This window comes from Gymnoscopelus microlampas (assembly GCF_963454915.1).
Source record: "Gymnoscopelus microlampas genome assembly, chromosome: 10".
NCBI classification, from domain to species: Eukaryota; Metazoa; Chordata; class Actinopteri; order Myctophiformes; family Myctophidae; genus Gymnoscopelus; species Gymnoscopelus microlampas.
In genome coordinates, this window is record NC_139947.1 from 6,940,308 (window position 1) to 6,965,779 (window position 25,472).

The 25,472-nt window shown below is 39.5% G+C and overlaps 1 protein-coding gene across 3 annotated transcripts in view; it reads left to right on the top strand.

Moving 5' to 3' along the window:
* Nucleotides 1-25,472, top strand: part of gripap1 (GRIP1 associated protein 1) — a 72,907-nt gene that overhangs the window by 5,364 nt on the left and 42,071 nt on the right. For 2 of the 3 annotated variants that reach the window (XM_084070226.1, XM_084070227.1), the window contains exons 2-13: nt 8,216-8,282; nt 8,390-8,451; nt 8,587-8,613; nt 9,341-9,448; nt 11,044-11,206; nt 12,000-12,175; nt 12,905-12,944; nt 17,719-17,891; nt 19,596-19,643; nt 21,828-21,859; nt 22,033-22,080; nt 22,232-22,331. In XM_084070226.1, coding sequence (XP_083926352.1) covers nt 8,216-8,282; nt 8,390-8,451; nt 8,587-8,613; nt 9,341-9,448; nt 11,044-11,206; nt 12,000-12,175; nt 12,905-12,944; nt 17,719-17,891; nt 19,596-19,643; nt 21,828-21,859; nt 22,033-22,080; nt 22,232-22,331 — 1,044 coding nt within the window. The remainder of the gene's footprint in view (nt 1-8,215; nt 8,283-8,389; nt 8,452-8,586; nt 8,614-9,340; nt 9,449-11,043; nt 11,207-11,999; nt 12,176-12,904; nt 12,945-17,718; nt 17,892-19,595; nt 19,644-21,827; nt 21,860-22,032; nt 22,081-22,231; nt 22,332-25,472) is intronic. The other variant, XM_084070228.1, reaches the window with a different exon arrangement.

The window sequence follows — 25,472 nt, forward strand, 5'->3', positions numbered from 1 at the left end:
CATTACAGAGGTTGCGGTGTCATATACACTGAAATGTTGCTATGATATGATGACATTTAACTTAAAGTCCCAGTATAACTTATTATTATACGTCTTATTTCCTCCTTTTATAGTGATCCTTGTGTTTTACTGGAAAACTACGTTGTATATCAGTGGTTCTCAAAAGTTTTCATGTCAAGGCCAAGCCCAAAATGATGTGTATTTGGCTGCAGACCCCCCCATCTCCAAATATTTTGTGCCAGGGACTTTTCAAAAATAGCAGATCTACAAGCTCATAGCGCGGCACCGAGTGCCGCGCTATGAGCTTGTAGATCTGCTATTTTTGAAAAATCGTGAAAAAATATTTTTTTGAATTTTTTTTCTCTCCAAAAACTAGGATTTCGATTTTTTTTAAAAAGAATCGCCTCAGGTCTTAAAGGGTTAACTGTCTGGCTTCTTCAGAGCAGATCTGTGGCGGGTCACTATGTTGCCACCAGGGCTGAACGAATGTTCTCTCAGAAGTGGCAGGAATGCCAGCCTTGCCATGGGTACTTCCTGGGACAAGCTTCTTCTCACTCTTGGCAAAAAATGTGCTTGGCACAGCCTCAACCAGTCTATGTGTGGCTCTGCTTCATATCGCCCTCCAAGTGCCTGCAGGAGATGGTTCTCTCTTGATCTTTACTTCAGCTGCATCTCTCTGTTGGAGAGAGTGCAACTGGGCCAGGTCGTTGGAACATTTGTTGTTTTGAAAAGGCCTTTTTTCTTTTGAAAAAGAAAGAAAGACTAGCTTTGCTTTCTTTGATGCCGCCATCTCTGCGGCAGTTTTGATTTCGTCGACTAAAACTATGACGGAAAATGTTCGTCGACTACCTTTTTTCACTGACGGAAACTAAATAAAAGTGAAATAAAAACTAAGCTATGATGACAAACTGAGACGAAGTATATCGACAATTTGGTCAACAAATAAAAACTAGACTAAAATGTTAGTGAGGGAACTAGTGGAGAAGAGATCCAGTAGAACTAAAAGACAAGTCATTTTATGTTTGGTTGCGCTCCGGTGTTGCGCTCTGAAAATAGCAGATCTACAAGCTCACAACGCTTGTAGATCGGCTATTTTCAGCATGCAGCCAATTGTAAAATCAGGCATTACGACGCCATCAAGGCAGCGCCAAAGTTGTTCCCTACATTTCTTTGAGCAGTACACATTTGTGTCGACTAATCAATCAACTGTAGATTTAGTCGACTAAAATCTTATGATATTTAGTCGACTAGACAAAACTAAAACATTACAGATGACTAAAATATGACTAAAACTGAATGGAATTTTATTCAAAAACAAAATCAAAATTTGCTGTCAAAATCAACACTGGTCTGCAGCAACTGGTCTGTTATGTAGAGTGGAGACTCTCACTCCACTGTGGATGTTGTTGCCTGCCTAAGGGCGGCAGGAGGTATAGGGCGGCCATCAGGGGACTCAGGAGGTCCCCGGTTCGATCCTCTGCCTCTCCGTTCATGTCACCTGGTTAACCCTTTGAACCCTAGCGTCCCTATACTGGACATGTCATTATAGGTGAGCAAGATACTATCAATGAATCACCCCATGGAAACTTGAATTCATGGATTTTTTTTGTTGTCGCATTCCTAAGCCAAAAATGTTATGACCAGCGGACCGGTTGGCAGCGATAGGAAAAAAGTCATTTTGGGGGCGAACTATAACTTTAACCCTCAACCTGTGTGGTCACTCTGAGCAGTACACTACTCGGTCAATGCAGAGAAGTCATTTCCCCTGGTGATTCACTAGAAATAGTTTTTTTTTAAAATTGTATTTTAGCAGTGATTATCTCTGCTGCAACTTTGGTATTGATGTATTCTTTCCTGTCATCCGCGTGTATGTATGTTGCTTTGAAACATGGATCTAGGAGCAAGGCCATGTCTAGCAGCAGGTTGGCTGTAAACGGGGTCAGAGTATTTTTTTGTCATTTAGCTTAACCCATTAAATCCGGGAACGCATCTGCGTCACTTTGGATTCCTTTGGCTATTTTTTGGAAAAAACGTGGGAAATTTGTGCAAATCTTTGAATATATATTCTACAAACACAGCGCCGCTACTCGAGGTCTGTTAGAATGATGAACTGCAGCTCTCAATGCAATCTCTATGAGAGGCATTGTAAAATACCGTAATTTCACTGTTTTATTAAAAAAGTGTACGTTGAGTGCCTGGATTTTTAACCATTTTTTAACCTCTTTCAAGTAGTCACAAAATATTTTCAGTGATCACCGTCCTCACGGTGATCCCCTCATTACACACATAGAGGTCTCGTACAATCGGGGGAAAAAAATTAAAAACATTCTGTAATCCGTTCCATAGTTGCAGCCAGTTGAAAATAGTCAAAAATACATTGTAAAAATGAAAAAGTACACAGGAGCAGAGATACAGGCTTTTGAAGTCATAAGTTAACCAGGAAGTGGATTAAAGTCTAAATCTTCGAAAAATGATATATCCTGGTGCTGTGAGGAAAGAAAAATAAAAATTGAAAAAAAAAACGTCACGAAAAGAAGTATATATATACTGTTTTGGCACTCAATGTGTGACAACTACTGAGGCTGTAGCGATTTTTTTAAAGACAACTTATGTTGCTATACTTGTGGTGCTCAAACTTTGCCATTTCAAGGACCACCCAAAATTATATGTATTTGGCCCGCTGAACCCCCGTCTCAAAATATGTTGTTCGGTTTTATAACATACATTCACGATTTTCGGAATAGCCAAAGAATTCTGAAAATGACACAGATGCGTTCCCGGTCTTAATGGGTTAAATACTGGAGGATGGCACTCGACTCGTCATGTCCTTTTTATCATGTCTGTGTCACCTAGAGCTGAAATCAGAACGGTGTTATTGGAAAGATGAAAAACACGTGGCCACCTTTACAATAATGTTCTGACAATCTGGATATTATATGTAGAATCAGCGTGCCATGCAATGGCTCAGGCCTTGTGCAGTATTTACTGCACACAGCTTGAGCTTGGTACTAAGACACATGCTCTCGCCCCTCTCTTATCTTTGGTTATTGCTATGCTCGGCTCGCTGTGCTTTACCCTAGAGAAATACCCACCTTTTTAGTGTTTAGCACATTAAGACCGGGAACGCATCTTTGTCATTTTAAGATTTCTTTGGCTATTCAAAAATAGCAGATATACAAGCTCATAGCGCGGCACCGAGTGCCGCGCTATGAGCTTGTAGATCTGCTATTTTTGTTTTTAAATCGTGAAAATGTGTGCAAATCTTTGAATATATATATATTTTTTTTAAAGCGAACATTTTAACTCATCTTTGCTTCTGGGGGATTCTACAAAGGTCTTCTAAAAATAGTTTCTTAAGAAAAAAAACGTATGTTGCTATAATATCAGTGGCTCTCAAACTTTTTCACGTCAAGAACCACCCAAAATGATATGTATTTAGCCGTGGACCCCCATATGAAAATATGTTGTTCCAGGGAACTTCCCCCCCCCCCCCCCCCCCCCCAAGCAAAGATTTGAGTTACAAATATTCGCTTTAAAAATATATATATATATTCAAAGATTTGCACACATTTTCACGATTTCTCAAAAATGGCAGTGCTATTTCTTAGTAGCCAAAGAAATCTTAAAAAATTGCACAGATGCGTTCCCGGTCTTAAAGGGTTAATGTACTTCTCCCATGAGCTCGTGTAATACATTTCTGTTTATCTCAACTGAGTCAACATCCTGATTGATCAATCATTTCTTGACGACGCAGTCAGTGGGTCCTGCTCGCTGATTTAAAAAACATCCAATCTCTCTCTCTCTCCATGTTGGTGCAAAGGTGCCGGTCGGGTTTCCTTATCAGCTTTAAAGGACAACTTTGTTTTTTTACAACCAATGTTTATGTTTTAGATTGTAATTAAAGTAAATAAAATATGAGTGTTAAAAAATTTAAATTTACTGCTTTCTATAGTTTTAGCAATTTTCACAATCTTTTTTACAGTGTTTTCACAGTGGGCGGGGGCATTCTGTCCGGTGGCTAAATATGCATTTTTTTAACACATTAACCCGGCGTTTTCTTTATTATTATTTACAGTAGCTCTTCTAGCCCCCAATAACTCACATCTGGCCATCTCAGACAGCCGGACCTTTTTTATTGTGTAAAAAAGGCATATTTAGCCACCGGACAGAATGCCCCCGCCCACTGTAAAAAATATCGCAAAAAATGCTAAAACTATAGAAAGCAGTAAATGGAAAAAAAATTACACTCATCATTTATTTACTTTAATTACAAGCTAAAATATAAACCTTGGTTGTAAAAAAACAAAGTTGTCCTTTAAGCACCTGAGATATAGTCGTCTTTTCAATCGCCCTCTGGTTATGAGTCAGTGAGTAGTCGCGTTGCGACACGTTGTGAGCTTGCAGATCAACTATTTTCGGTGTGCGACCCGTGATGACTTGTCTAGTTTTTATTTGTTGACGAAATTGTCAGTATATTCAGTCTTAGTCTTGGTCATCGTAGCTTAGTTTTTATTTAGTTTTCGTCAGTGAAAAAAGGTAGTCGACGGACATTTTTCGTCATAGTTTTAGTCGACAAAATCAACACTGCAGTGGATGCATTTAGTTTTCGCTTTCCTCCTATTCCACTGTGTGTTTAAGTTTGAGGTACTGTAACAGGAAAGTTGAAAACTTGTGTTGCCACCCCTAGGCTCTATGCACAGCAGCCATATTATCACTTCCTTCACAGGTGTTACCAATGATACTAATGAAGGCTCTGTTCCATTTAGTGTAGCACAGTGGTTTCCACGACCCCATAACTCTGAGAGTGTACAAATGGAACCAAATGGACCCTTACGGGTCCATTTGGTTCCATTTGTACACTCTCAGAGTTACATACCCGCAAGGGGCCATTTGGAAGCCCATGAGGGTCCCTGGACCCCAACTGTAGACCCACTGGTGTAGCAGAGTGTTTCCATTGAGCCAACATGTAACAACATCAGCACCCTGACTCTGTTTGACCAGAATGGAACAGAGCCTTCATTAGTATCATTGGTAACACCTGTGCATTTCTTCATAATATGGCTGCTGTGAATAGAGCCTATTCTCTCATTTTATAAACCTCAACCATGTCCATATCATGGAGGTTGCACCGTTATTATGTTTTTAACAAACTCATCCATCAGCATGGTCTCTCACGTTATGATCCTTTTTAACACTCAGAGGTTGTCTCTCTAGTCTTCCATTGAGACATTGAGACACTGGTGTCTGGTAGTGACACCTACTGGGTGACAAATCCCCCTGCCTGAACCTCATGAGCACATTTCCCGCATTATAATCTTTATAAATAGTTTGGTCTCCACTCCTTGGCTTGTTTTTTGTCACTGTATATATATACTATATTTGCACGTACGTGAAATTTGTCCGCATTTTACCCATCCTATTAAGACCTGAAGCCGATTCTTACTTATGTCTGACTCTTCTAAATCCTAACAGTTTTCTGAAAAACTTATGTTTCTATATCAGTGGTGCTCAAACTTTTTAATGCCAAGCACCACCCAAAATGATATGTATTTGGCCGCCGACCCCCCATCTCAAAATATTTTGTTCCAGGGACCCCCCAGAAGCAAAGATTTGAGTTAAAAATGTTCGCTTTAAAAGAATATAAAATATGTTAATTTGCACACATTTTCTCGGTTTTTCAAAAATAGCAGATCTACAAGCTCGTAGCGCGGCACTCGGTGCCGCGCTATGAGCTTGTAGATCTGCTATTTTTGAATAGCCAAAGTGTAAAATAATGCTTTTTAGCTCAAATAAAAAAATTACACAGATGCGTTCCAGGTGAATTTCTGACCTCGCATATTGGCTCACTCGTTTTTTTGTAATGATATTACTATATCCTAGGACGAGTTGTACAGTAGAACAAACTCCATCCCGAGTCCACCGCAGCTAAAAACCCAAGCGGACGGTCCATGCTCTAGATTTTGTATTTTGATCGCGATTTATATATATATGTATATATTTTCATATCTGACTTTCCTAATGACAGGAAACCGGCCACGGAATCACTGATGTAAACACTCCTTTTAACTACTAGGAGCAGTGAGCCGCCATTGGTTGCAGCGCTCGGGGGAGCAGTTAGGGGTAAAGTGTTTTGCTCATGGACACTTCGACACATTGCTGAGGCCTGGAATCGAACCTGGGACCTTTTGCCTTCCCAGGCGAGCTCACTAACCATTCAGCTACAGTATGGTCGCCCCCCCCCCCCAGGGATTCCCTGCCTAACCCATTCAATCCGGGAACGCATCTGTGTCATTTTAGATTTCTTTGGCTATTGAAAAATAGCAGATATACAAGCTCATAGCGCGTATGAGCTTGTATCTGCTATTTTTTTTAAATTATGAAAATGTGTGCAGGTATTAGATTTTTTTTTTGCTGACATTTGTAACTCAAATCTTTGCTCCTGGATGTCCCTAAATATTTGACAAACGTTCGCTTCAAAGAATTCCACAAGATTTGTACAAAATGTTCACGATTTTTCAAAAATAGCAGATCTACAAGCTCATGGCGCGGCACCGAGTGCCGCGCCATGAGCTTGTAGATCTGCTATTTTTGAATAGCCCAAAGAAATCTTCAAATGGGGTTAAGAGATCACAGCTTTTACCGTTGATAATGTAAATTGATCTGAGAGCAGTGCTGCCGGTGTCTACTTTGTAGAAAGACACCTGACACTGCTGGTGTGAATGTCCCCTGGATGAGCTCAGCACAAGGACTCTGTCCTCTTTGTCTGTCTCTGAATAATACAATAAGAATAGAAATTCAAATTCGTGATTTATATTTTCATTCTATGTCACTGGTCTTTCTGCTTGAGTTTGTGTGAAAGAAATTGATTTAATCAATTCTAACAAAAAAATAATTGGTGATCAATAATTTAACGAAATAAAAGACTAATGATCCCATTATTGGCGAGTCATTTAGACCTGAGGCCGATTCTACAAATGCCTTCTAAGTCAGTAGTTCTCAAAGAGAAATTCAAAATGCCAATTACTACTACCATGTCAACATCTAATGTACACCGAAGTGTGTGTGTGTGTGTGTGTGTGTGTGTGTGTGTGTGTGTGTGTGTGTGTGTGTGTGTGTGTGTGTGTGTGTGTGTTAGGGATGCAAATTATCGATCAATTCATTAATTGATAATTGATAACCTTATCAACCGATTAACCGGTTAACTGACAAGCGGCGTTTTTTTTAAATCTGAGAATCTTAATTTCAGATTTAAAAAAAAATCCTAAAAAAAAGTCCTTTGGAGCCGAGATACAGCCTTTTTCAGTAAGTTAAACAAGAAGTGAATGGAGCAGAAAAAAATCAAATCATCATATCTTGGGTTCTGAACATTTAAAAAAAAAAAAATATATATATATTTTTTTACATTTTTTCAATGAATTGTTAATTGTTTGATTTAATCGGATAATTTCTTCGATTAATTGTTAACATCCCTAGTGTGTGTGTGTGTGTGTGTGTACATATACTGGTGAGGACCAAATGTACCCACAAGTATCACAACGCGTTGGGACCAAGGGGCAAGGCTGAGATATTTACGATGAGGCTGACAAAATGGCCAGAGTGGCGCTGTTTTACCCTGCGCCGACCTGTGAGTTCAGAAAGAATTTATTTTAGCGCAAGTGAATGGGTTTTTTGACAAACTTTAGACTAGATTTTCTTACTGTAATAAAAATTGTCATAAATTCTATATGCTTCCAGTCGCTAGTTTAAAGTCTCCTTTCAATCATCAGGATATGCGTTTTGCTAAATTATGGTTCTATTTATTATAAAATTGACGATAAAGTAGGCTATTCTGTAGGAGGGGCGGGATGATTTGATTGACACGCTACACAACCAATAGCATTCATTCCCCGCCCCCCGCTCTTGATTGACAAGTTACCCAACCAATAATGGTCTGAACTCATTCTGACGCGTATTGAAAGATGGCGGACCTACCATCTTGCAGCAAAGGCTTCATTTTCGGTCTGTAGAAAGCAGCGGAGGGGGTTTGTCCATCTCATTTATACAGTCTATGGTTGGGACTGGGAGCTTGTAGATCTGCAATTTGTCGGCTCTAGGCTTACAGTCAAAAATGGATATAAGAATGGCATTTATAAAATGTCCTCTGTGTTAATGTCCTCACAAGTCCTAATAGTGTGTGTGTGTGTGTGTGTGTGTGTGTGTGTGTGTGTGTGTCCAGGCCCAGCTGTTGGAGTTAAGAACACAGAATTACCAGCTGTCTGATGACCTGAGGAAAAATACAGCAGGTACCTCTTTTTATTAAAGTTTGACTAGTTATTTTGTGGAAATAGTTACCATTGTATACATTATGTCTGTGTTTTATGTCTATAAAGCTTTTGTATCTGTCTTGCAGAGCTCAATGCCGTTCGTCAGAAGAATATTGTTCTGGAAAGAGACTTTGTCAAAGCGCAGAAGGTTTGGAACGCATAACAACATATAATAAACGACATCTCCCATAACAACAACACGCATAATAAACTATGTAGTATTTTGCTCAAAAATATTTATGATTTATTTTTTTAAATCATTTTTTAACTTTTCTGTCTGCAGGCACTGAATAAGAGTAAGAAAGCTCAGGTGAGTGTGTGTGTGTGTGTGTGTGTGTGTGTGTGTGTGTGTGTGTGTGTGTGTGTGTGCGTGTGTCTGCTTACCATGGTTACAGCTGTGAGCTTTACTATTATTTAGTAAACAGCACCCTCTGCTGGCTGTAAGCTGTTAAAGGCACACTGTCATGATGTTGACGACGTGCATTTCACTGCATTCATTGTCATCATAATCTATAGAAACGACCATGTTTACCATACAATACATATTGACAAAAACAATTGTCTCTGTTTTGGCCGGTCTCTGGGTTCCTACAATTAACCCATTAAGACCTGAGGCGATTCTTAAAAAAATCTAAATCGTAACAGTTTTTCGGAAAAAAATATAAAAAAAATATTTTCACAATTTTAGCAGATATTTTCACAAAAATAGCAGATCTACAAGCTCATAGCGCGGCACTCGGTGCCGCGCTATGAGCTTGTATATCTGCTATTTTTGAATAGCCAAAGACATCTAAAGTGACACAGATGCGTTCCAGGTATCAATGGGTTAACATGATGCCTTTTGGGGCCTTTTCTGTTGCTCTCTTAGAATGAGATGTCAGTTGTGATTGTTATGAATATAATGTGTTTATAACAGTGTATTTGTTCTTATGAATATAATGTGTTTATAACAGTGTATTTATTCTTATGAATATAATGTGTTTATAACGGTGTATTTGTTCTTATGAATATAATGTATTATTGTTCATATATAACAGGAAGTGGAGGCCTTGCTGACTGAGAATGAGATGCTACAGAGTAAACTCCACAGCCAGGAAGATGACTTCAGGTTACAGAACAGCACTCTGATGCAAGAACTGTCCAAGGTACACTGCAATATTACTGTTAAATTATATTATCATATAATGTAGTGATTCTCAACCTTTTTTTAATTTGAACCCATTACGACCTGGCACTCATCTGTGTATTTTCTTTTTATTTGAGCTAAAAAGCATTAATTTACACTTTGGCTATTCAAAAATAGCAGATCTACAAGCTCATAGCGCGGCACAAGTGTCCCGCTACGAGCTTGTAGATCTGCTATCTTGAAAATGTATGCAAATTTTTGATCTTTTTTAACTCACTGAGTGCCATTAACGTGTTTGACGTGTTTTTGAAAAGAAAAGTAAAAAAAAAAAGAAGAAAAAAAACATTTTTTTTTTTTTTTTTAAAACATGTTCAGAACCCAAGATATCATCATCTGAAGATGTGCAGCTCCATCCACTCCTTGTTTAACTTAGAACTGAAAAAGGCTGTATCTCGCTTCCTAAGCACTTTTTGTTTTCTGTGAAAAAAACTCTGGCACTTTTCAGAATCAATTCTGAAATAATTCTGGCAATCCTGGCACTCAGTGAGTTAAAGTGAACATTTTGAACTAAAATCTTTGCTTTTGGCGGTCCCTGGAACTAAATATCTTGAGATGGGGGGTCGGCGTCCAAATACATATCATTTTGGGGGTCCTTTCTCTCTGAGACCAAAATGTAAAACGTTAAGAACCCGTGATATAATGTATCACATGTGTATTTGCCCTGGGTGGACCCAGTGAGGTGATGAGCCATATCAGTGCTGGGGCTGATAAGACTTTTTATTATTGCTGAAAATAGGCTCTGTGGCAAATAAAAGTTCATGATGATTTGTTCCATTAGATAATCTTTGCAAATTAACACCCATTTTCTGATTTTATCACTTAAATACAATCGGCAGAAGTAAAAAGCTAACGTTAATCGTGCTATGAACAAACTAGACCATGATCACATGTGCTAGTGTGTTCTGCGTTTGATGTGTAATGTCCCTAACAACTTCTCTAGTTTCATTTAGCCACTTGTTAGCCAAGGCATTTTTTAACCCATTGAGACCTGAAGCCGATTCTACATGTCTCCTAAATCTCAACAGTTTTCTGAAAAACGTGTGTTTCTATATCAGTGGTGTTCCATCTTTTTCATGTCAAGGACCCCCAAAATGATATGTATTTGGCCGCCGACCCCCATCAAAATATCTTGTTCCAGGGACCCCCCAGAAGCAAAGATTTGAGTTACAAATGTTCGCTTTAAAAATATGTATATTCAAAGATTTGCACACATTTTCACGATTTTTCAAAAATAGCAGATATACAAGCTCGTAGCGCGGCACTCGGTGCCGCGCTATGAGCTTGTATATCTGCTATTTTTGAATAGCCCAAAGTGTAAAATAATGCTTTGTAGCTCAAATCTAAAAATGACACAGTTCCAGGTCTTAATGGTTAAGACATGTAAAATCTTTCAGAATTCACAAGTGGGGTATTTCCTAACATATTTTATGTCGTCGAATATTTGTCTCCACTCTCGTTAAACACCATTACGTCTCTTACGCATCTCAAGATCATCTTTGGAACGTACGATACATAATCTGACAAATCTGTATTATGTTCTATGGTTTGTTCCAGTTATGTACTCAGATAGAACAGTTGGAGCAGGAGAACCAGGGACTGAAGGAAGGGGGAGGGGCCTCAGCAAGTATCCCTGCCCCTGTCCCCGCCTCCAGCCCTGTGGATGGAGAATTGCTCCGCCTCCAAGCTGAAAACTCCGCCCTGCAGAAGAAAATGGCGGGTAGGGGGCCGACTGTGTGTGTGTGTGTGTGTGTGTGTGTGTGTGTGTGTGTGTGTGTGTGTGTGTGTGTGTGTGTGTGTGTGTGTGTGTGTGTGTGTGTGTGTGTGTGTGTGTGTGTGTGTGTGTGTGTGTGTGTGTGTGTGATATGATTATACATGTGCCACTGTCTCCCATTGATTAAAGGTTGATGGAAAAACTAAGGGTCTACTTAGTTACTTTACACCACTTCCCAAAGCACTCCTTGGCGTTCAAAAGGCGTTGTCTGTGGACAGTGGACACGGACCCTTGCATTCACTCACCATCAGTGGTGGAAAAAGTACTCAAAATCTTGACTTAACTAAAAGTACCAATACTGCAATATATAGAAATACTCTGTTACAAGTAAAAGTCCAGAATTCTAAATTTACTTGAGTAAAGGTACAAAAGTATTGGCATAAAATTGTACTTAAAGTACCAAAAGTAAAAGTATTAAAATAATTGAAAATAGCCTATGTATAAAATAGGGCTGAAGTGGTTAATGTATGTTTCATAATATTATATTTATCAGATTTATATCTGAAAAGTAACAAGTAACTAAAGTTTTCAAATAATTGTAGTAGAGTAAAAGTACAATATAGTATTGGAAATTGGAAATACTCAAGTAAAGTACAAATACCTCAAAATTGTACTTAAGTACAGTACTTAAGTAAATGTACTTAGTTACTTTCCACCACTGCTCACCGTGTCCAGAACCTGTCATTTCTAGTCTGCCACTAAATCTACGATTGATTGATATCCCGATAATGTCCTCCAGCCCTGCAGGAGCGCTGTGACCAGGAACTAGTGCAGAGACACACGGTTGCCCAGGACAACCAGGCCGCCGGCGCCACAGAGACCGACGGACCAACCGGCACCAACGGAGTCTCTGACGTCACGGCCGGAGGGGCGGAGTCAGCCGCGGAGGGGCGTGGCGATGAAAGAGCTGAACAGGTGAGGAAGAGAAGTCACTAGAAACGTCTCTGCTGCCCCTTAGTGGTCTCAATGTGCATGTCACAGAGATCACATACAACAGTGTTTCCACATCTCTCTGTGTTATTGGGCCTAGACATTCTTTTTTCCCGAGTTCACCGAGAGTCTTGTGAACTTAACCCATTAACCCTTTAAGACCTGAGGCGATTCTTAAAAATGTTTTCTAAATCCTAACAGTTTTTTTAAACAAATCCCAAAAATGTATTTTTCAAGATTTTTCAAAAATAGCAGATCTACAAGTTCATAGCGCGGCACTCGGTGCCGCGCTATGAGCTTGTAGATCTGCTATTTTTGAATAGCCAAAGAAATCTTAAGTGACACACATGCGTTCCAGGTCTTACTGGGTTAAAACCGGGAAAGCATCTGTGTAACCACTTAAACCATTATTTTATGCTTTGCCTATTCAAAAGTAGTAGATCTACAAGCTCATAGTTCTGCTATTTTTTTTTAAAAATTTGGTGCAATTCTTTTACTCAAATCTTTGCTTCTGGGGTATTCTACAAATGTCTTCTAAATCCTAACAGTTCTTTTTTTATTTATTTTTTTACTTATTTTGCTACTTATGTTGCTATAATATCACAATTTATTTTTTCAAAAATAGCAGATCTACAAGATCATAGCGCGCCACTAGGGGGTGAAAACGGTGAAGACCCCTGCTCTGAAATTGTAAATGTTTGTGTGTTTTTTCAGGCTGAGGCGAACGTGGAGCAGAAATCTAACCAGCTCAGTGGTGAGTACGCTCACCACAAATATGTTTCTATTGTACTGGTCTCTACTCAGACTGTGGCAGCTACTCTCGGCCTACTGCTAATCTAATATTCTACCAGTTAGTTAACTGGGCCTTACTTTCTGACTACTCCTTTTATATACTGTAGTAGTACAGCAGTTAGTTCATTGCCTTCCTTCGCCTGGTGTGTTACGTGTACATTGCACAGAATGAAAACGAGCAGTAATGCACCCTATGCACAGCAGCCATAGTGTGAAGACATTCGCAGGTGTTGCCAATGATACTAATGAAGGCTCTGTTCCATTCTGGTCAAACAGAGTCAGGGTGCTGATGTTGTGCATGTTGGCTCACTGGAAACACTCTGCTACACCAGTGGGTCTAAAGTTGGGGTCCAGGGACCCTCATGGGCTTCCAAATGGCCCCTTACGGGTGTGTAACTCTGAGAGTGTACAAATGGAACCAAATGGACCCGTAAGGGTCCATTTGGTTCCATTTGTACACTCTCAGAGTTATGGGGGTCGTGGAAACCACTGTGCTACACTAAATGGAACAGAGCCTTCATTAGTATCATTGGTAACACCTGTGAAGGAAGTGATAATATGGCTGCTGTGCATAGAGCCTATTCTCAAGGCCCAGTTTAATGCCGGAAAAACGCTACATGCTTGCTTCACGCTAGGCTAACAGAAGCTTCAGCACACTGCGGCATGTCTGCGCTTTTTAGATTGTCATGTGGTCCCTGATCCAGAAAAGGTTTGAGAACCACTGCAGTACACCCAAGTGACAAGCGTTAAATTGCTACTCGTTGTGAGCTTGTAGATCTGATATTTTCCAAATATATATTTATGTATATAGCGAATGTTTCGCCTATTATGACATGCCCAGAATAGGGAGACTAGGGTTCATGTTATTAACTCATATACTGCCTAGAACGACTAAAACGACTTCTGTCCATAAGCCATGCCTGCCAAGAACGACTAAAACGACTTTTTAAAAAATTTAAAAAATTAAAAATATTTTTTTTTTTTTTTTTTTTTTTTTTTAGATTTTTTTTTTTTTTTTTTGACCCAAAGACCAAGGAGATATGATTTTTCGAAGATATAGACTCCCATCCACTTCCTTGTTAACTTAAAACTTAAAAATTCTGTATCTCGGCTCCTGAGTACTTTTTTTTTTCAATGAAAAATATGGCAGTGTTCAAACGCAGCCAGAATAATTCTGGCAGTGAATGAGTTAACATTAACCAACCGTAGTTCCTGTTTGTTTGGGTAGGACAGCTAAATGTGGTCCAGATTATTGTAGCGTTCAGCAGTATTTTACCCACGTTTTGAGGAATCTGTCTGCTTTGCTGAGGACAGAAGGCCCTGACCACACCATCAACATGTTCAGTTATACAAACCAACTAGGTTTATAGAGTAGACAAGAAGATTGAAATGATGTCTGGTTACCAGTACAGTAGAGCAGATCAGTGGCTCTCAAACGTTTTACATTCCAAGGGCCCCCATTTTGGTATGCATTAGGCTGCAGACCCCCAGAACAAGTAACACATGGAGACCTGTAAGGGTCCATTGGGTTACTAACTATATAATCATTTAGTTGGGGACCCCCTGAAACCCAGGGACGTCACAGGCTCTCAGAAGGTGGGGGGGATAGACTTTCGGTGGACTATACCCCTTACTTTACACTTTGGCTATTCAAAAATAGCAGATATACAAGCTCATAGCGCGGCACCGAGTGCCGCGCTATGAGCTTGTAGATCTGCTATTTTTGAAAAAGCGTGAAAAACATTTGTAACTGTCAAATGTAAACAAATTCAGTATTTTCAAAATGTGTTTTTTTTGGCGGATTTTGTTCGTTTTTTTTTCGTGTTTTGGTTACTTTATTTTGGTTTTAGGGTTAGGGTTAGGTTATTTAATTCTTATTTTTGCCTGATTGTACCGATTTATTATCAAAAACATACCCCTATAAGGACCCCTGGGGATCCCGGGACCCCACTTTGAGAACCACTGCAGTAGACTAACCTACCAGACACGGTTTATGGGTTTATTTTACACCCTGTTGTAGGCTTACACATCAGCTTGGGATCAAATTAACACGGGTCATATGATAAAGCATAAAGAAAAACTATCATTATGAATTATAGGTGCATCTAAAAAAAAATATATATATATATATATATTAGGGCTGCCAAAAATGACGTTCGAATGTTCCTTTTAAAAACCCGCGTGGGTTCGATTCATTCGAACCTATCAAACGTCGAATGTGTATTATTTTTAATAGAAATATTGTATACAGTAAAACTTAATAAAAACACAGCCGAAGTCTATTTCTTTCTCCGCCAGCCGCGGTTGGTGCTGAGAAATGCGCTCTCTTGCATCGCTCCAATTGTGCTGTGATGGAATTTGGAACAATCTTTACCTCGACATGAAACGGGAAATTATAATCAAACCAATGTATTTGTTTCCAAATTAAGGTAGGCTACAAGAGAAATGTGACACGGAGGGAGTTTTACCGTGAGGGACAAGAATCCAATGCATAGTTTTTACATCGCATTTTCGGTGGTCAAGTCTCGTTGTAAACGGCCTTCACTACCAAATGAATCGCCCGTTTCAGCTTGACCTGTTAACATTGTGTGAGTAAACTTGTGTGCTTTCTAATACCGAGCAACTGCAAGTCAAAAGCCTCCCGACTCCAAGGCAACTGTGTGTGTGATCTCGCAAGACCAGCCACCGTTTATGTTTACGTGCGCGGCAGATTATTATTATGACTTTTTTTCATTCGAATCTTAATTTTTTATAGTCGAAGTTTCTTTTATTTTTAATATTCGAAGGAATATTCGAATATGGAATATTCGTTGGCAGCTCTAATATATATAGTGGAATAAAGTGTTTTTCCCCCTCCGTAATGTAATTCAGAAAGTGAATCTTTAACATATTCAAATATATGACACATAAAAAAATCTTCATTATGGCATACAGCTCATAAAAATCTAAAATCCGGTATCTTAAAATATATCAAAAGTCCACCTGTAATGAATTAATTCCTTTAATCCCAATAATAATGTAATTTTTAGCGGCGCTAGCCGGATCCTGCTCTATACCTCACTTTGTCCGTGTTCACCGTCAACGCTCTGATTGGTCAGACCCGTCAACGCTCTGATTGGTCAGACCCGTCAACGCTCTGATTGGTCAGACCCATCAACAAAGTGATTGGTCAAGCTTCACGTGACACGTGGCTATAAACACATTATAAACACATATCGATGACAAAATGTATCAAAGGCGCCGCTACCTTCACACAGGGTGTGATTTTTTTTTTAGTGAATTGATCTTTTCTTGCATTAATTTATGTCATATTCCTTACCTATTCATTTTCCATACATTATAGATGCACCTGTATGCAATTTGTCAGTAGAGCATTGCTCTAGTTCCTCAAAATGTTGATCTTAATGCTTTGGTGAATGGATCCTAACCTGCTGCTACAGTGTCATTTGTTTCATCATAGTTTAACATAAAGATTCATCCTCATATTCATGGATCTGAACAGAAATAAGATTGGATACCATTTATGTGTAAACTGGTTAGTTTGATGACGTATAAGCCTCGATCCCCAGCCTGCTTCTAACTGCAGTAAGCATAGGGCAGCTAGCTGGCTCAGGGCACACACACCCTACAAGCTGTCTGTACTGCTGACCTCAGAGCTGTAAGTGATTTTTATTTCATTTTTTTCTTTGTTAAAACAAATCTTTTTTTTTTTTGTTAAAAAGGTTAAAGCTCTATATTGATTGTAATAATAGCCATAGAGTATTTGTTGTTGTGAAACAGAAAATACATTTCAGGTGGGTTACAAAAATGTCATCCAGTCAGGAGAGAGAACCCCCCCCCCCCCCAAAAAAAAATCAATTTATCAGCTTGTTTTCCAGTTCCTTTTTTATCTGATCATTTTTGGTTTCGTGTCATCACTTCCAATGTCACTTGTTTATCCTGTGTGAGTTCTCTCTCCGAACTTGACAAAATAGGCTCTATTCACAGCAGCCATAGTGTGAAGACATTCACAGGTGTTACCGATGATACTAATGAAGGCTCTGTTCCATTCTGGTCAAACAGAGTCAGGGTGCTGATGTTGTTAGATGTTGGCTCACTGGAAACACTCTGTTACACCAGTGGGTCTAAAGTTGGGGTCCAGGGACCCTCATGGGCTTCCAAATGGCCCCTTACGGGTGTGTAACTCTGAGTGTACAAATGGAACCAAATGGACCCGTAAGGGTCCATTTGGTTCCATTTGTACACACTTAGAGTTATGGGGGTCGTGGAAACCACCGTGTTACACTAAATGGAACAGAGCCTTCATTAGTATCATTGGTAACACCTGTGAAGGAAGTGATAATATGGCTGCTGTGCATCCTGACCTGAACATGTATTTTCTGCAAAGAGCTGGAGAGACGTTACTGATCAAACACTCGAAAGCAATGATTACAATCAGAAGAGCTATTTAACACTTATTTTAACGAAAAAAAAAGTATCACTTACACCACTTTTAAATGAATACATCAGAAACATGTAACCATTTCAGTTTAACAACTGATTAAAACCCAAATTATCTCTTCAATCGGGGGGACGGCAAACTCAGAACACCCAAACTGTTCCAGAATCTATAACCCCCCAAAAAAAACACAAAGTCACCATCTCTTGTACTGTGTGTGTGGCCTAATGGAATGCCCCCCCCCCACCCCCACCCCCCCACCCCTGCCCCCCCTGCTGTGTGCGGCGCCCCCCTTTAGGCCGGTCAAGGGAGCGCGTTGTAGAGAAGATTGTAGCTAAGCAGGAAGCACTAGGCTGGTCGGCTGCACTCTGTACTCCACTAAATCACTGCTTTGGGCCAGAGCTGGAGATGTCACTGACCACAGAGCAGGAGGAGAAGAGGCTGCTCCGCGAGCAGCTACACAGCATGGAGGTGAGGATTTTGCACGCACGCATGCCAACACACGCACGCGCGCGCGCACACACGCACACGCACGCACGCACGCACGCACGCACGCACGCACGCACGCACGCACGCACGCACGCACGCACGCACGCACACGCACACGCACACACGTGCGCGCATGTTAACACGCGCAAGCACACACACACAGGTTTGTATACAGATGCATGTAAAAAAAAAATGGTTTATACCATAATCGCAAATAGAAAAAGGCTTAAAATATTTCACTTCGTCATGAATCTAGAAAATATGAAAGTTTCACTTTTTGAACATTTCCACTATATATATATATATATATATATATATATATATATTTTACATGGATTGTTTTGTTAGAAATTACATTGTTATTAATTAATTAAAATTAATTGTTAGAAATGACATTTTTACCATTTACTTTCTGCCATTTTAACACATTGGTCCGGACCGTTGTTGACCCAATTTTATTTTTATATGCGGGGCCCACGTGGGGCGCTCTAACCAAACTTTGGGATCATCCAAGGAGTCTCTGAGAAGGAGAGGCCGGGTGTGGATCCATGTCAAAAATTCTTCCGTCCGGCCGCTCCAATGTTAACTCCTTGACTAAAAGCTTAATATCTCCATTTCTTTTTAACGTGGTGGAAGTGAGCCGTTTTCGATCGGCGATCACTCTGCAACGGAGGATCGCGTTAGAAATATTTTTGTTCCAGGCGTTAGTCGGGACCCTCCGCCGTCTCGCACGCACGCTCTGTTTACATGCACTTCCGCGTCCGGGCTTCTACAGCACGAAAAGTATCAATGTAAGTGGATGGAAGAAATTCAGGCACTGAACGTATAATATTGTAATAAACCTCTGGCACCCGATGTGTTAACCCTAACTCCTAAACCTAACCCTAAACTAACCCTAACCCTAAACTAAACCTAACCGTAACACCTATACAACTAACCCTTCAATGCCTAACCCTAACCCAACCTGAATCTACTTTTTTTCTAAATGTAATCATCTTAGCTCTAAAAAGCTTTATTAGCCTGAACAATGTCCCCATGAGGTCAACTTTGTCTGGTTTTACAGTCCTTGTGGGGACTTTTGGTCATCACATGGGTAGTTAAAGGGGTATTTCACTTTTAAATATGTATCATATAGCAAATATATGATATCAAATATCTAAATATAGAACCAAGCAACATAAACATTGTCTGTGGTTCACACAGACGCTAGAGTAGACATTATAATGACCCCAGAAGAGTTTTAAAGTGACATACTCCTTTATACACACACACACACACACACACACACACACACACACACACACACACACACACACACACACACACACACACACACACACACACACACACACACACACACACACACACACACACACACACTAACAGACTGTACATGCCTCACCATAACCCGTACCCTCACTTTATTAAACGCTTATGACCTTTTCTAACCAATTAAACTGGTTAATGTCCAACATCTGTCCACCAATTTCAGGGACAGGAACATGCATGCACGCACACACACAGACACACAGTTACACAACACAGAGGTGAGCAAAACATACAGGTGAGCACACACACACACACACACACACACACACACACACACACACACACACACACACACACACACACACACACACACACACAGTCTAAAAGTCTATCTCACTGGTCTCTCGTGTTCTCCAGACTTCCAAACAGACAGAGATCAGTAAACTCCAGGAGGAAGTGACGAAGGTAAAAAAAAAAATGCTTTTATTAACAATGTGACCAAATGAACGCAGGGTCACGTCATTGAACATGTTGCCCTTTTAATTTTTCCATTTCATACAAAACAATTGACCAAAGGAATGCAGGTCACGTCATTGAACATGTTAGTCTTTTAATTTTTCCATTTCATACAAACATTTTGATGAAACGAATGCAGGTCAAAGTAGCGTAGAGCATCATTGTATTACTTGCTTAGTTGACCCACTGTTTTTATAACTATAGCTTATAGAAATACATAGGTTTTTGTGAAAACTGAAGACTTGAAGGCAGTGTTGATTTCGTCGACTAAAAATATGACGAAAAATGTTCGTCGACTACCTTTTTTTCACTGACGAAAACTAAACAAAAACTAAGCTATGATGACTGAAACTAAGACTAAATATATTGACAATTTTGTCAACAAATAAAAACTAGACAAAAAGTTAGTGAGGGACTAGTGGAGAAGAGATCCAGTAGAACTAAAAGACAAGTCATTTTATGTTTGGTTGCAAATAGATTTTATTTGACTAAATCTTCTGTAGATTTAGTCGACTAAAATCTTCTGTAGATTTAGTTGACTAAAATCTTATGATATTTAGTCTAGAAAAAACTAGACTAACAGTAAAACATTTCAGATGACTAAAATATGACTAAAACTAAATGGAATTTTATTCAAAAGACTAAATCAAAGTTTGCTGTCAAAATCAACACTGCTTTCAAGTAAGGATCTTCCCACTGTCTCAAGTCAGAAAGCATCTTTGGAAAACAAATCTATCAATATATTAAGTTAATCACTTAAACCCTACATATTTCATTGACCGGGGTCTCCCAGGGATCTGGACTTGTTTGCCCTTTTTCACTTTAACTTACAAGCAAACAAATAAATACAAATAAACACACACAACTTCTTGATAGATGAAAAGGTAAGTATATTAAACTTCAGTATATGAAAAGAGCATTTCACTTAAATTATACAATGAACAAGGAAATTAGTAAATGTAAAACCCATAAACTGAACAAAAGTTTATTTAACCCTTTAAGCCCTATCCAAACTGTTTGAATACGGCTTAAAGGTAGGGTAAGTGATATGTTTTTTTTTCTTAAAAGGTTAAAGCTTTTTAAAGCTATATTCTGATAGTAATCATTGCTATAGTATAGTTTTGGTTCAGTAACAGGGGACTCCCTGTCTCTCCAGCTCTTTAATAAACAAAAAATACATTTTCAGGCGTTTCAGTTCCGATTTCTTTGTGTCATCACTTCTATTTTCACTTGTTTATCCTGTATCCTGTATGAGTTATTTGGACAACATTGGTATCCTGACCTGAAAAGGCATTTTCCGTTTAACTAAAGTGCTGGAGGGACGACCCCAGTGTCTAGAAATGATTACTTAACAACCACTCAGTCCCTTCAAATGATTACTATCAGAATACAGAGCTATTCAATTGTTATTTTAACAAAAGAATAACACATCACCTTTAAGGTAACTGCTGTAGCATTAGGAAGCACCTTGCATTAGACTAGACTAAAATGACTCAATGAGGAAAGGTTAGACTAAAGTATATACTCACTGTTGGACAGAAACCTTGTATCTCCATATTTCATCTTTTTATATAAATCATAGTATATATTTTTTTCATTAATGCCCATATAGGCTCTATGCACAGCAGCCATAGTATCACTTCATTCACAGGTGTTACCAATGATACTAATGAAGGCTCTGTTCCATTTAGTGTAGCACAGTGGTTTCCACGACCCCCATAACTCTGAGAGTGTACAAATGGAACCAAATGGACCCTTACGGGTCCATTTGGTTCCATTTGTTACACACCCGTAAGGGGCCATTTGGAAGCCCATGAGGGTCCCTGGACCCCAACTTTAGACCCACTGGAGTGTTTCCAGTGAGCCAACATGCACAATATTAGCACCCTGACTCTGTTTGACCAGAATGGAACAGAGCCTTCATTAGTATCATTGGTAACACCTGTGCATTTCTTCATAATATGGCTGCTGTGAATAGAGCCTATTTCGTTGAATGTCAGCGGCGCACAAACACCGACGACCTACGAGCGTACCGCGTGACGCATCGAGGTGCCCGACAGCGAAGATATAACTACTATATGACGCTATACCCTCCTGTGTGTGTGTGTGTGTGTGTGTGTGTGTGTCCTCTAGCTGTCAGATAAACTGAAGAGAAAGCAGGAAAGGTGAGTACCTGTGACATGACAGACAAACATAATGGGATTGGTTGGTTGGTAGCATGATAAACATAAAGCAGATGTTCACTTCCTGTCCATGGTCTCTGATGCTAAAAGATACATTTTTAAATGTGAATTATTCTATTAGATGCTATATTTTGAAATGATGCTCTGCTCTTCAGTTTTCTTCGTCTACAGGGAGAGAAGGAGGCTCTCTACAATGACAGCAGGTCAATAATCTATCATTTATAATGCCGTTCTTCTCATTATATTTCATAATGTTAGTGGAGTTAAAAGTTATTTGAGTTATTTTACATCAAGTCATCATTTTGTAATTGCTATTAACTCTGTCTGTCTGTCTGTCTGTCTGTTTGTCTGCAGGACTAAGATAGACGAGATAAACCAGAGGAAAGAGGAGGAGTTGAAGTCTCTACATATTCGCATCCAGAAACTACAGACTGACCTCATGACAGCCAATCAGGTTAGACCTAATTCACATGACAGGTCAATCAAATTGGACATAATTAACCCGAAAACCAATCAGGTTAGACCTAATTCACATGACAGGTCAATCAAATTGGACATAATTAACCGGAAAACCAATCAGCTTAGACCTAATTTGCACGACAGCAAAAAACTAATGAACGTGGCAGCCAATGAGGTGTTGGACATTCTGAACATGACACCCAATCCGGATGGACCTCATAAACATGACAAGGCTTTTTAGGGGTCTGTATCTCTGAACGTGTACAAATGGAACCAATTGGACCTCTATGGGTCCATTCGGTTCCATTTGCTTGTAGATCTGCATTCATTACGAGTCGGTCACCTTTTTACGAGTAATAATAATAATTATTATGCTCTCATTCATGTATTCTCCTAGTGTGGTAGGACATTGTCTCTCAAAGTGGGGTCCGGGGTCCTGTGGTAGGACATTAATCAGCTGGTTGTCAGCTGTAGTGTGAAATACATAGGCAGTGGCAGTGTTGATTTCGTCGACTAAAATTATGTTCGTCGACTACCTTTTTTCACTGACGAAAACTAAATAAAAACTAAGCTATGATGACTGAAACTAAGACTAAATATATTGACAATTTCGTCAACAAATAAAAACTAGACAAAAATGTTAGTGAGGGAAAGAGATTGAGTAGAACTAAAAGACAAGTCATTTTATGTTTGGTTGCACTCGGGATTTTCAGCATGCAACCAAGTGTAAAATCAGCTATTACGACGCCATCAAGGCACCGCCAAAATATATTTTATTTGACTAAATCAACTGTAGATTTAGTCGACTAAAATCTTCTGTAGATTTAGTCGACTAAAATCTTATGATATTTAGTCTAGATAAAACTAGACTAACAGTAAAACATGACTAAAACATGACTAAAATATGACTAAAACTAAATGGAATTTTATTCAAAAGACTAAATCAAAGTTTGTCAGCTGTAGTGTGTTCGGAGCAATTTTTAACATCTGATGTCACCCGATGTCAACTCCTGACACACAGTCACATGTCAGGACAAGACGACTCAGGTCTATAGAGGATTTAAACATTGAGCTCATACGTTATTTACATCACACTTTAACCACTTAAACGCTACACGTATATACTGCACATAGCATAGCATTTCCCTCAACCCGGAGTCTCTTCTCTAAAAATAGCCACGCTTGTAGATCGGCTATTTTCACCGACAGTTCTGCCCCAGAATAGGGACGCTCGGGTTCATGTGGTTAACCACTTAAACCCCATACGTTGTAGCATGTGGCATGACCAGACTAATATCACTGCGTGTATATATACTGTATGGCCTGGAATCTCTGTGTGGAACCTGCATTTCCATGGGGCGGATTAAAAAACAATGCCTCTGGTGATAAGCGCGCTCCACATTTGCATACTGGGCCCTGATTGGTGCCCCACAACTTCGGGGACAGCGAAATCCAATCACAACGGAGCGGGGCCAGACCCAGTGCAGGATTAACCCATTAAGACCTGAAGCCGATTCTACATGTCTCCTAAATCCCAACAGTTTTCTGAAAAACGTAGGTTTCTATATCAGTGGTGCTCAATCTTTTTCATGTCAAGGACCCCCCAAATTATATGTATTTGGCCGTGGACCCCCATCTCAAAATATTTTGTTCCAGGGACCCCACAGAAGCAAAGATTTGAGTTACAAATGTTCGCTTTAAAAATATATATATTCAAAGATTTGCACACATTTTCAAGATTTTTCAAAAATAGCAGATATACAAGCTCATAGCGCGGCACATAGCCCAAAGTGTAAAATAATGCTTTTTAGCTCAAATCTAAAAATTACACAGTTCCAGGTCTTAACACATTAGCTGCCAAAGACGTATATATACGTCTTTTAATTATCAGCTGTTGTCTGCCAAAGACGTATATATACGTCTTTGGAAAAAAGGAAAAAAAAAAAAAAAAAATTCAAATTTTTTTTTTTTTTTTTTTTTTTGCATTTTTTTATAATTTCAACCCTTGTCGAATTATGAACAGATTAGGAGCTAAAAATGTTCGAAGATTTACTGCTCCATTCACTTCAATGTTAAAATTCAAACGGACAAACAATTCACTTTGTTTTTTGGTTTAAAACTACTGCTTTTGAGCTATATTGAAACATCAACCAAACATGTCAACGAGGTCAAAATGACCTCGTTGACATTTGTGAAACCACACCTGAATCTCATCTGTGATTAGAAACCATCTGGGGATCAATCATACTGGAGGAAAAAAATCTGTGGCTACGCGAACAGGTACCAAAAACATGGCAAAACCCTGGCAGGCAACAGCTAAAAATCTGAAAAAACTCTGGCAGGCAATGTGTTAACACTCTGACCGCCGGGCCCGTAGCCTACGGGCCGATAAATCCAACCATAAAGCGCCGATCCCGTAGCCTACGGGCTGTGGTGCTTTTTCCTTTTTTTCGAAAACAAAAAACCTTTTTTCAATTTTCGACACAGACCATTTCATTGTAACACCACCGGAAACAGAATTAATCGGGATCCGGTTTTGCCGATCCCGTCAGCCCTCGTTCTAATGACGACACTGAAACCTTATTTTCTCCTTGTAGTTTTTTTCTCCTCGGTGATCACCGTTTAACATAAACCGTTCTAACTACTGTACAACATGGAGGCACCGTTTGACACGTGGTCTTCACTGCTCGAACCAGGCACATGTCTGCGATGTAAACAAACAGGGCACAGCTCAATCTTACGGATTTTAACAAGGTCTATGGCGACGTGAAAAAAACAAAAAACAATAATAAAACGTTGCCACTGGTGAGTACATTATGAGATTAACCTCTGGCGGTCAATGTGTTAATGGGTAAACGGAAGGGCTTTAGGTGCTGAAGCACAGGGCATCAACCTTGGGGGGGCGTGGAGAAAGTGAAAGAAGACTGAACCATCGCCAAAAAAAACGGCGAAATGTAGAAGCAGCGGCTGCTGAAGGAGCGCTAAACGGTGAAACGTGGCAGTGATGCGTCAACGCAACGCGTCACGTTGTAAGCTTGGTTAAAACGGTTCGATATCATTTGCTCCCCTCCAGTATTCTCCCGGGGCTGGTAGTATAAACAATCATTTTGAGATGTTAGAAAGATAAAGAGGTTTT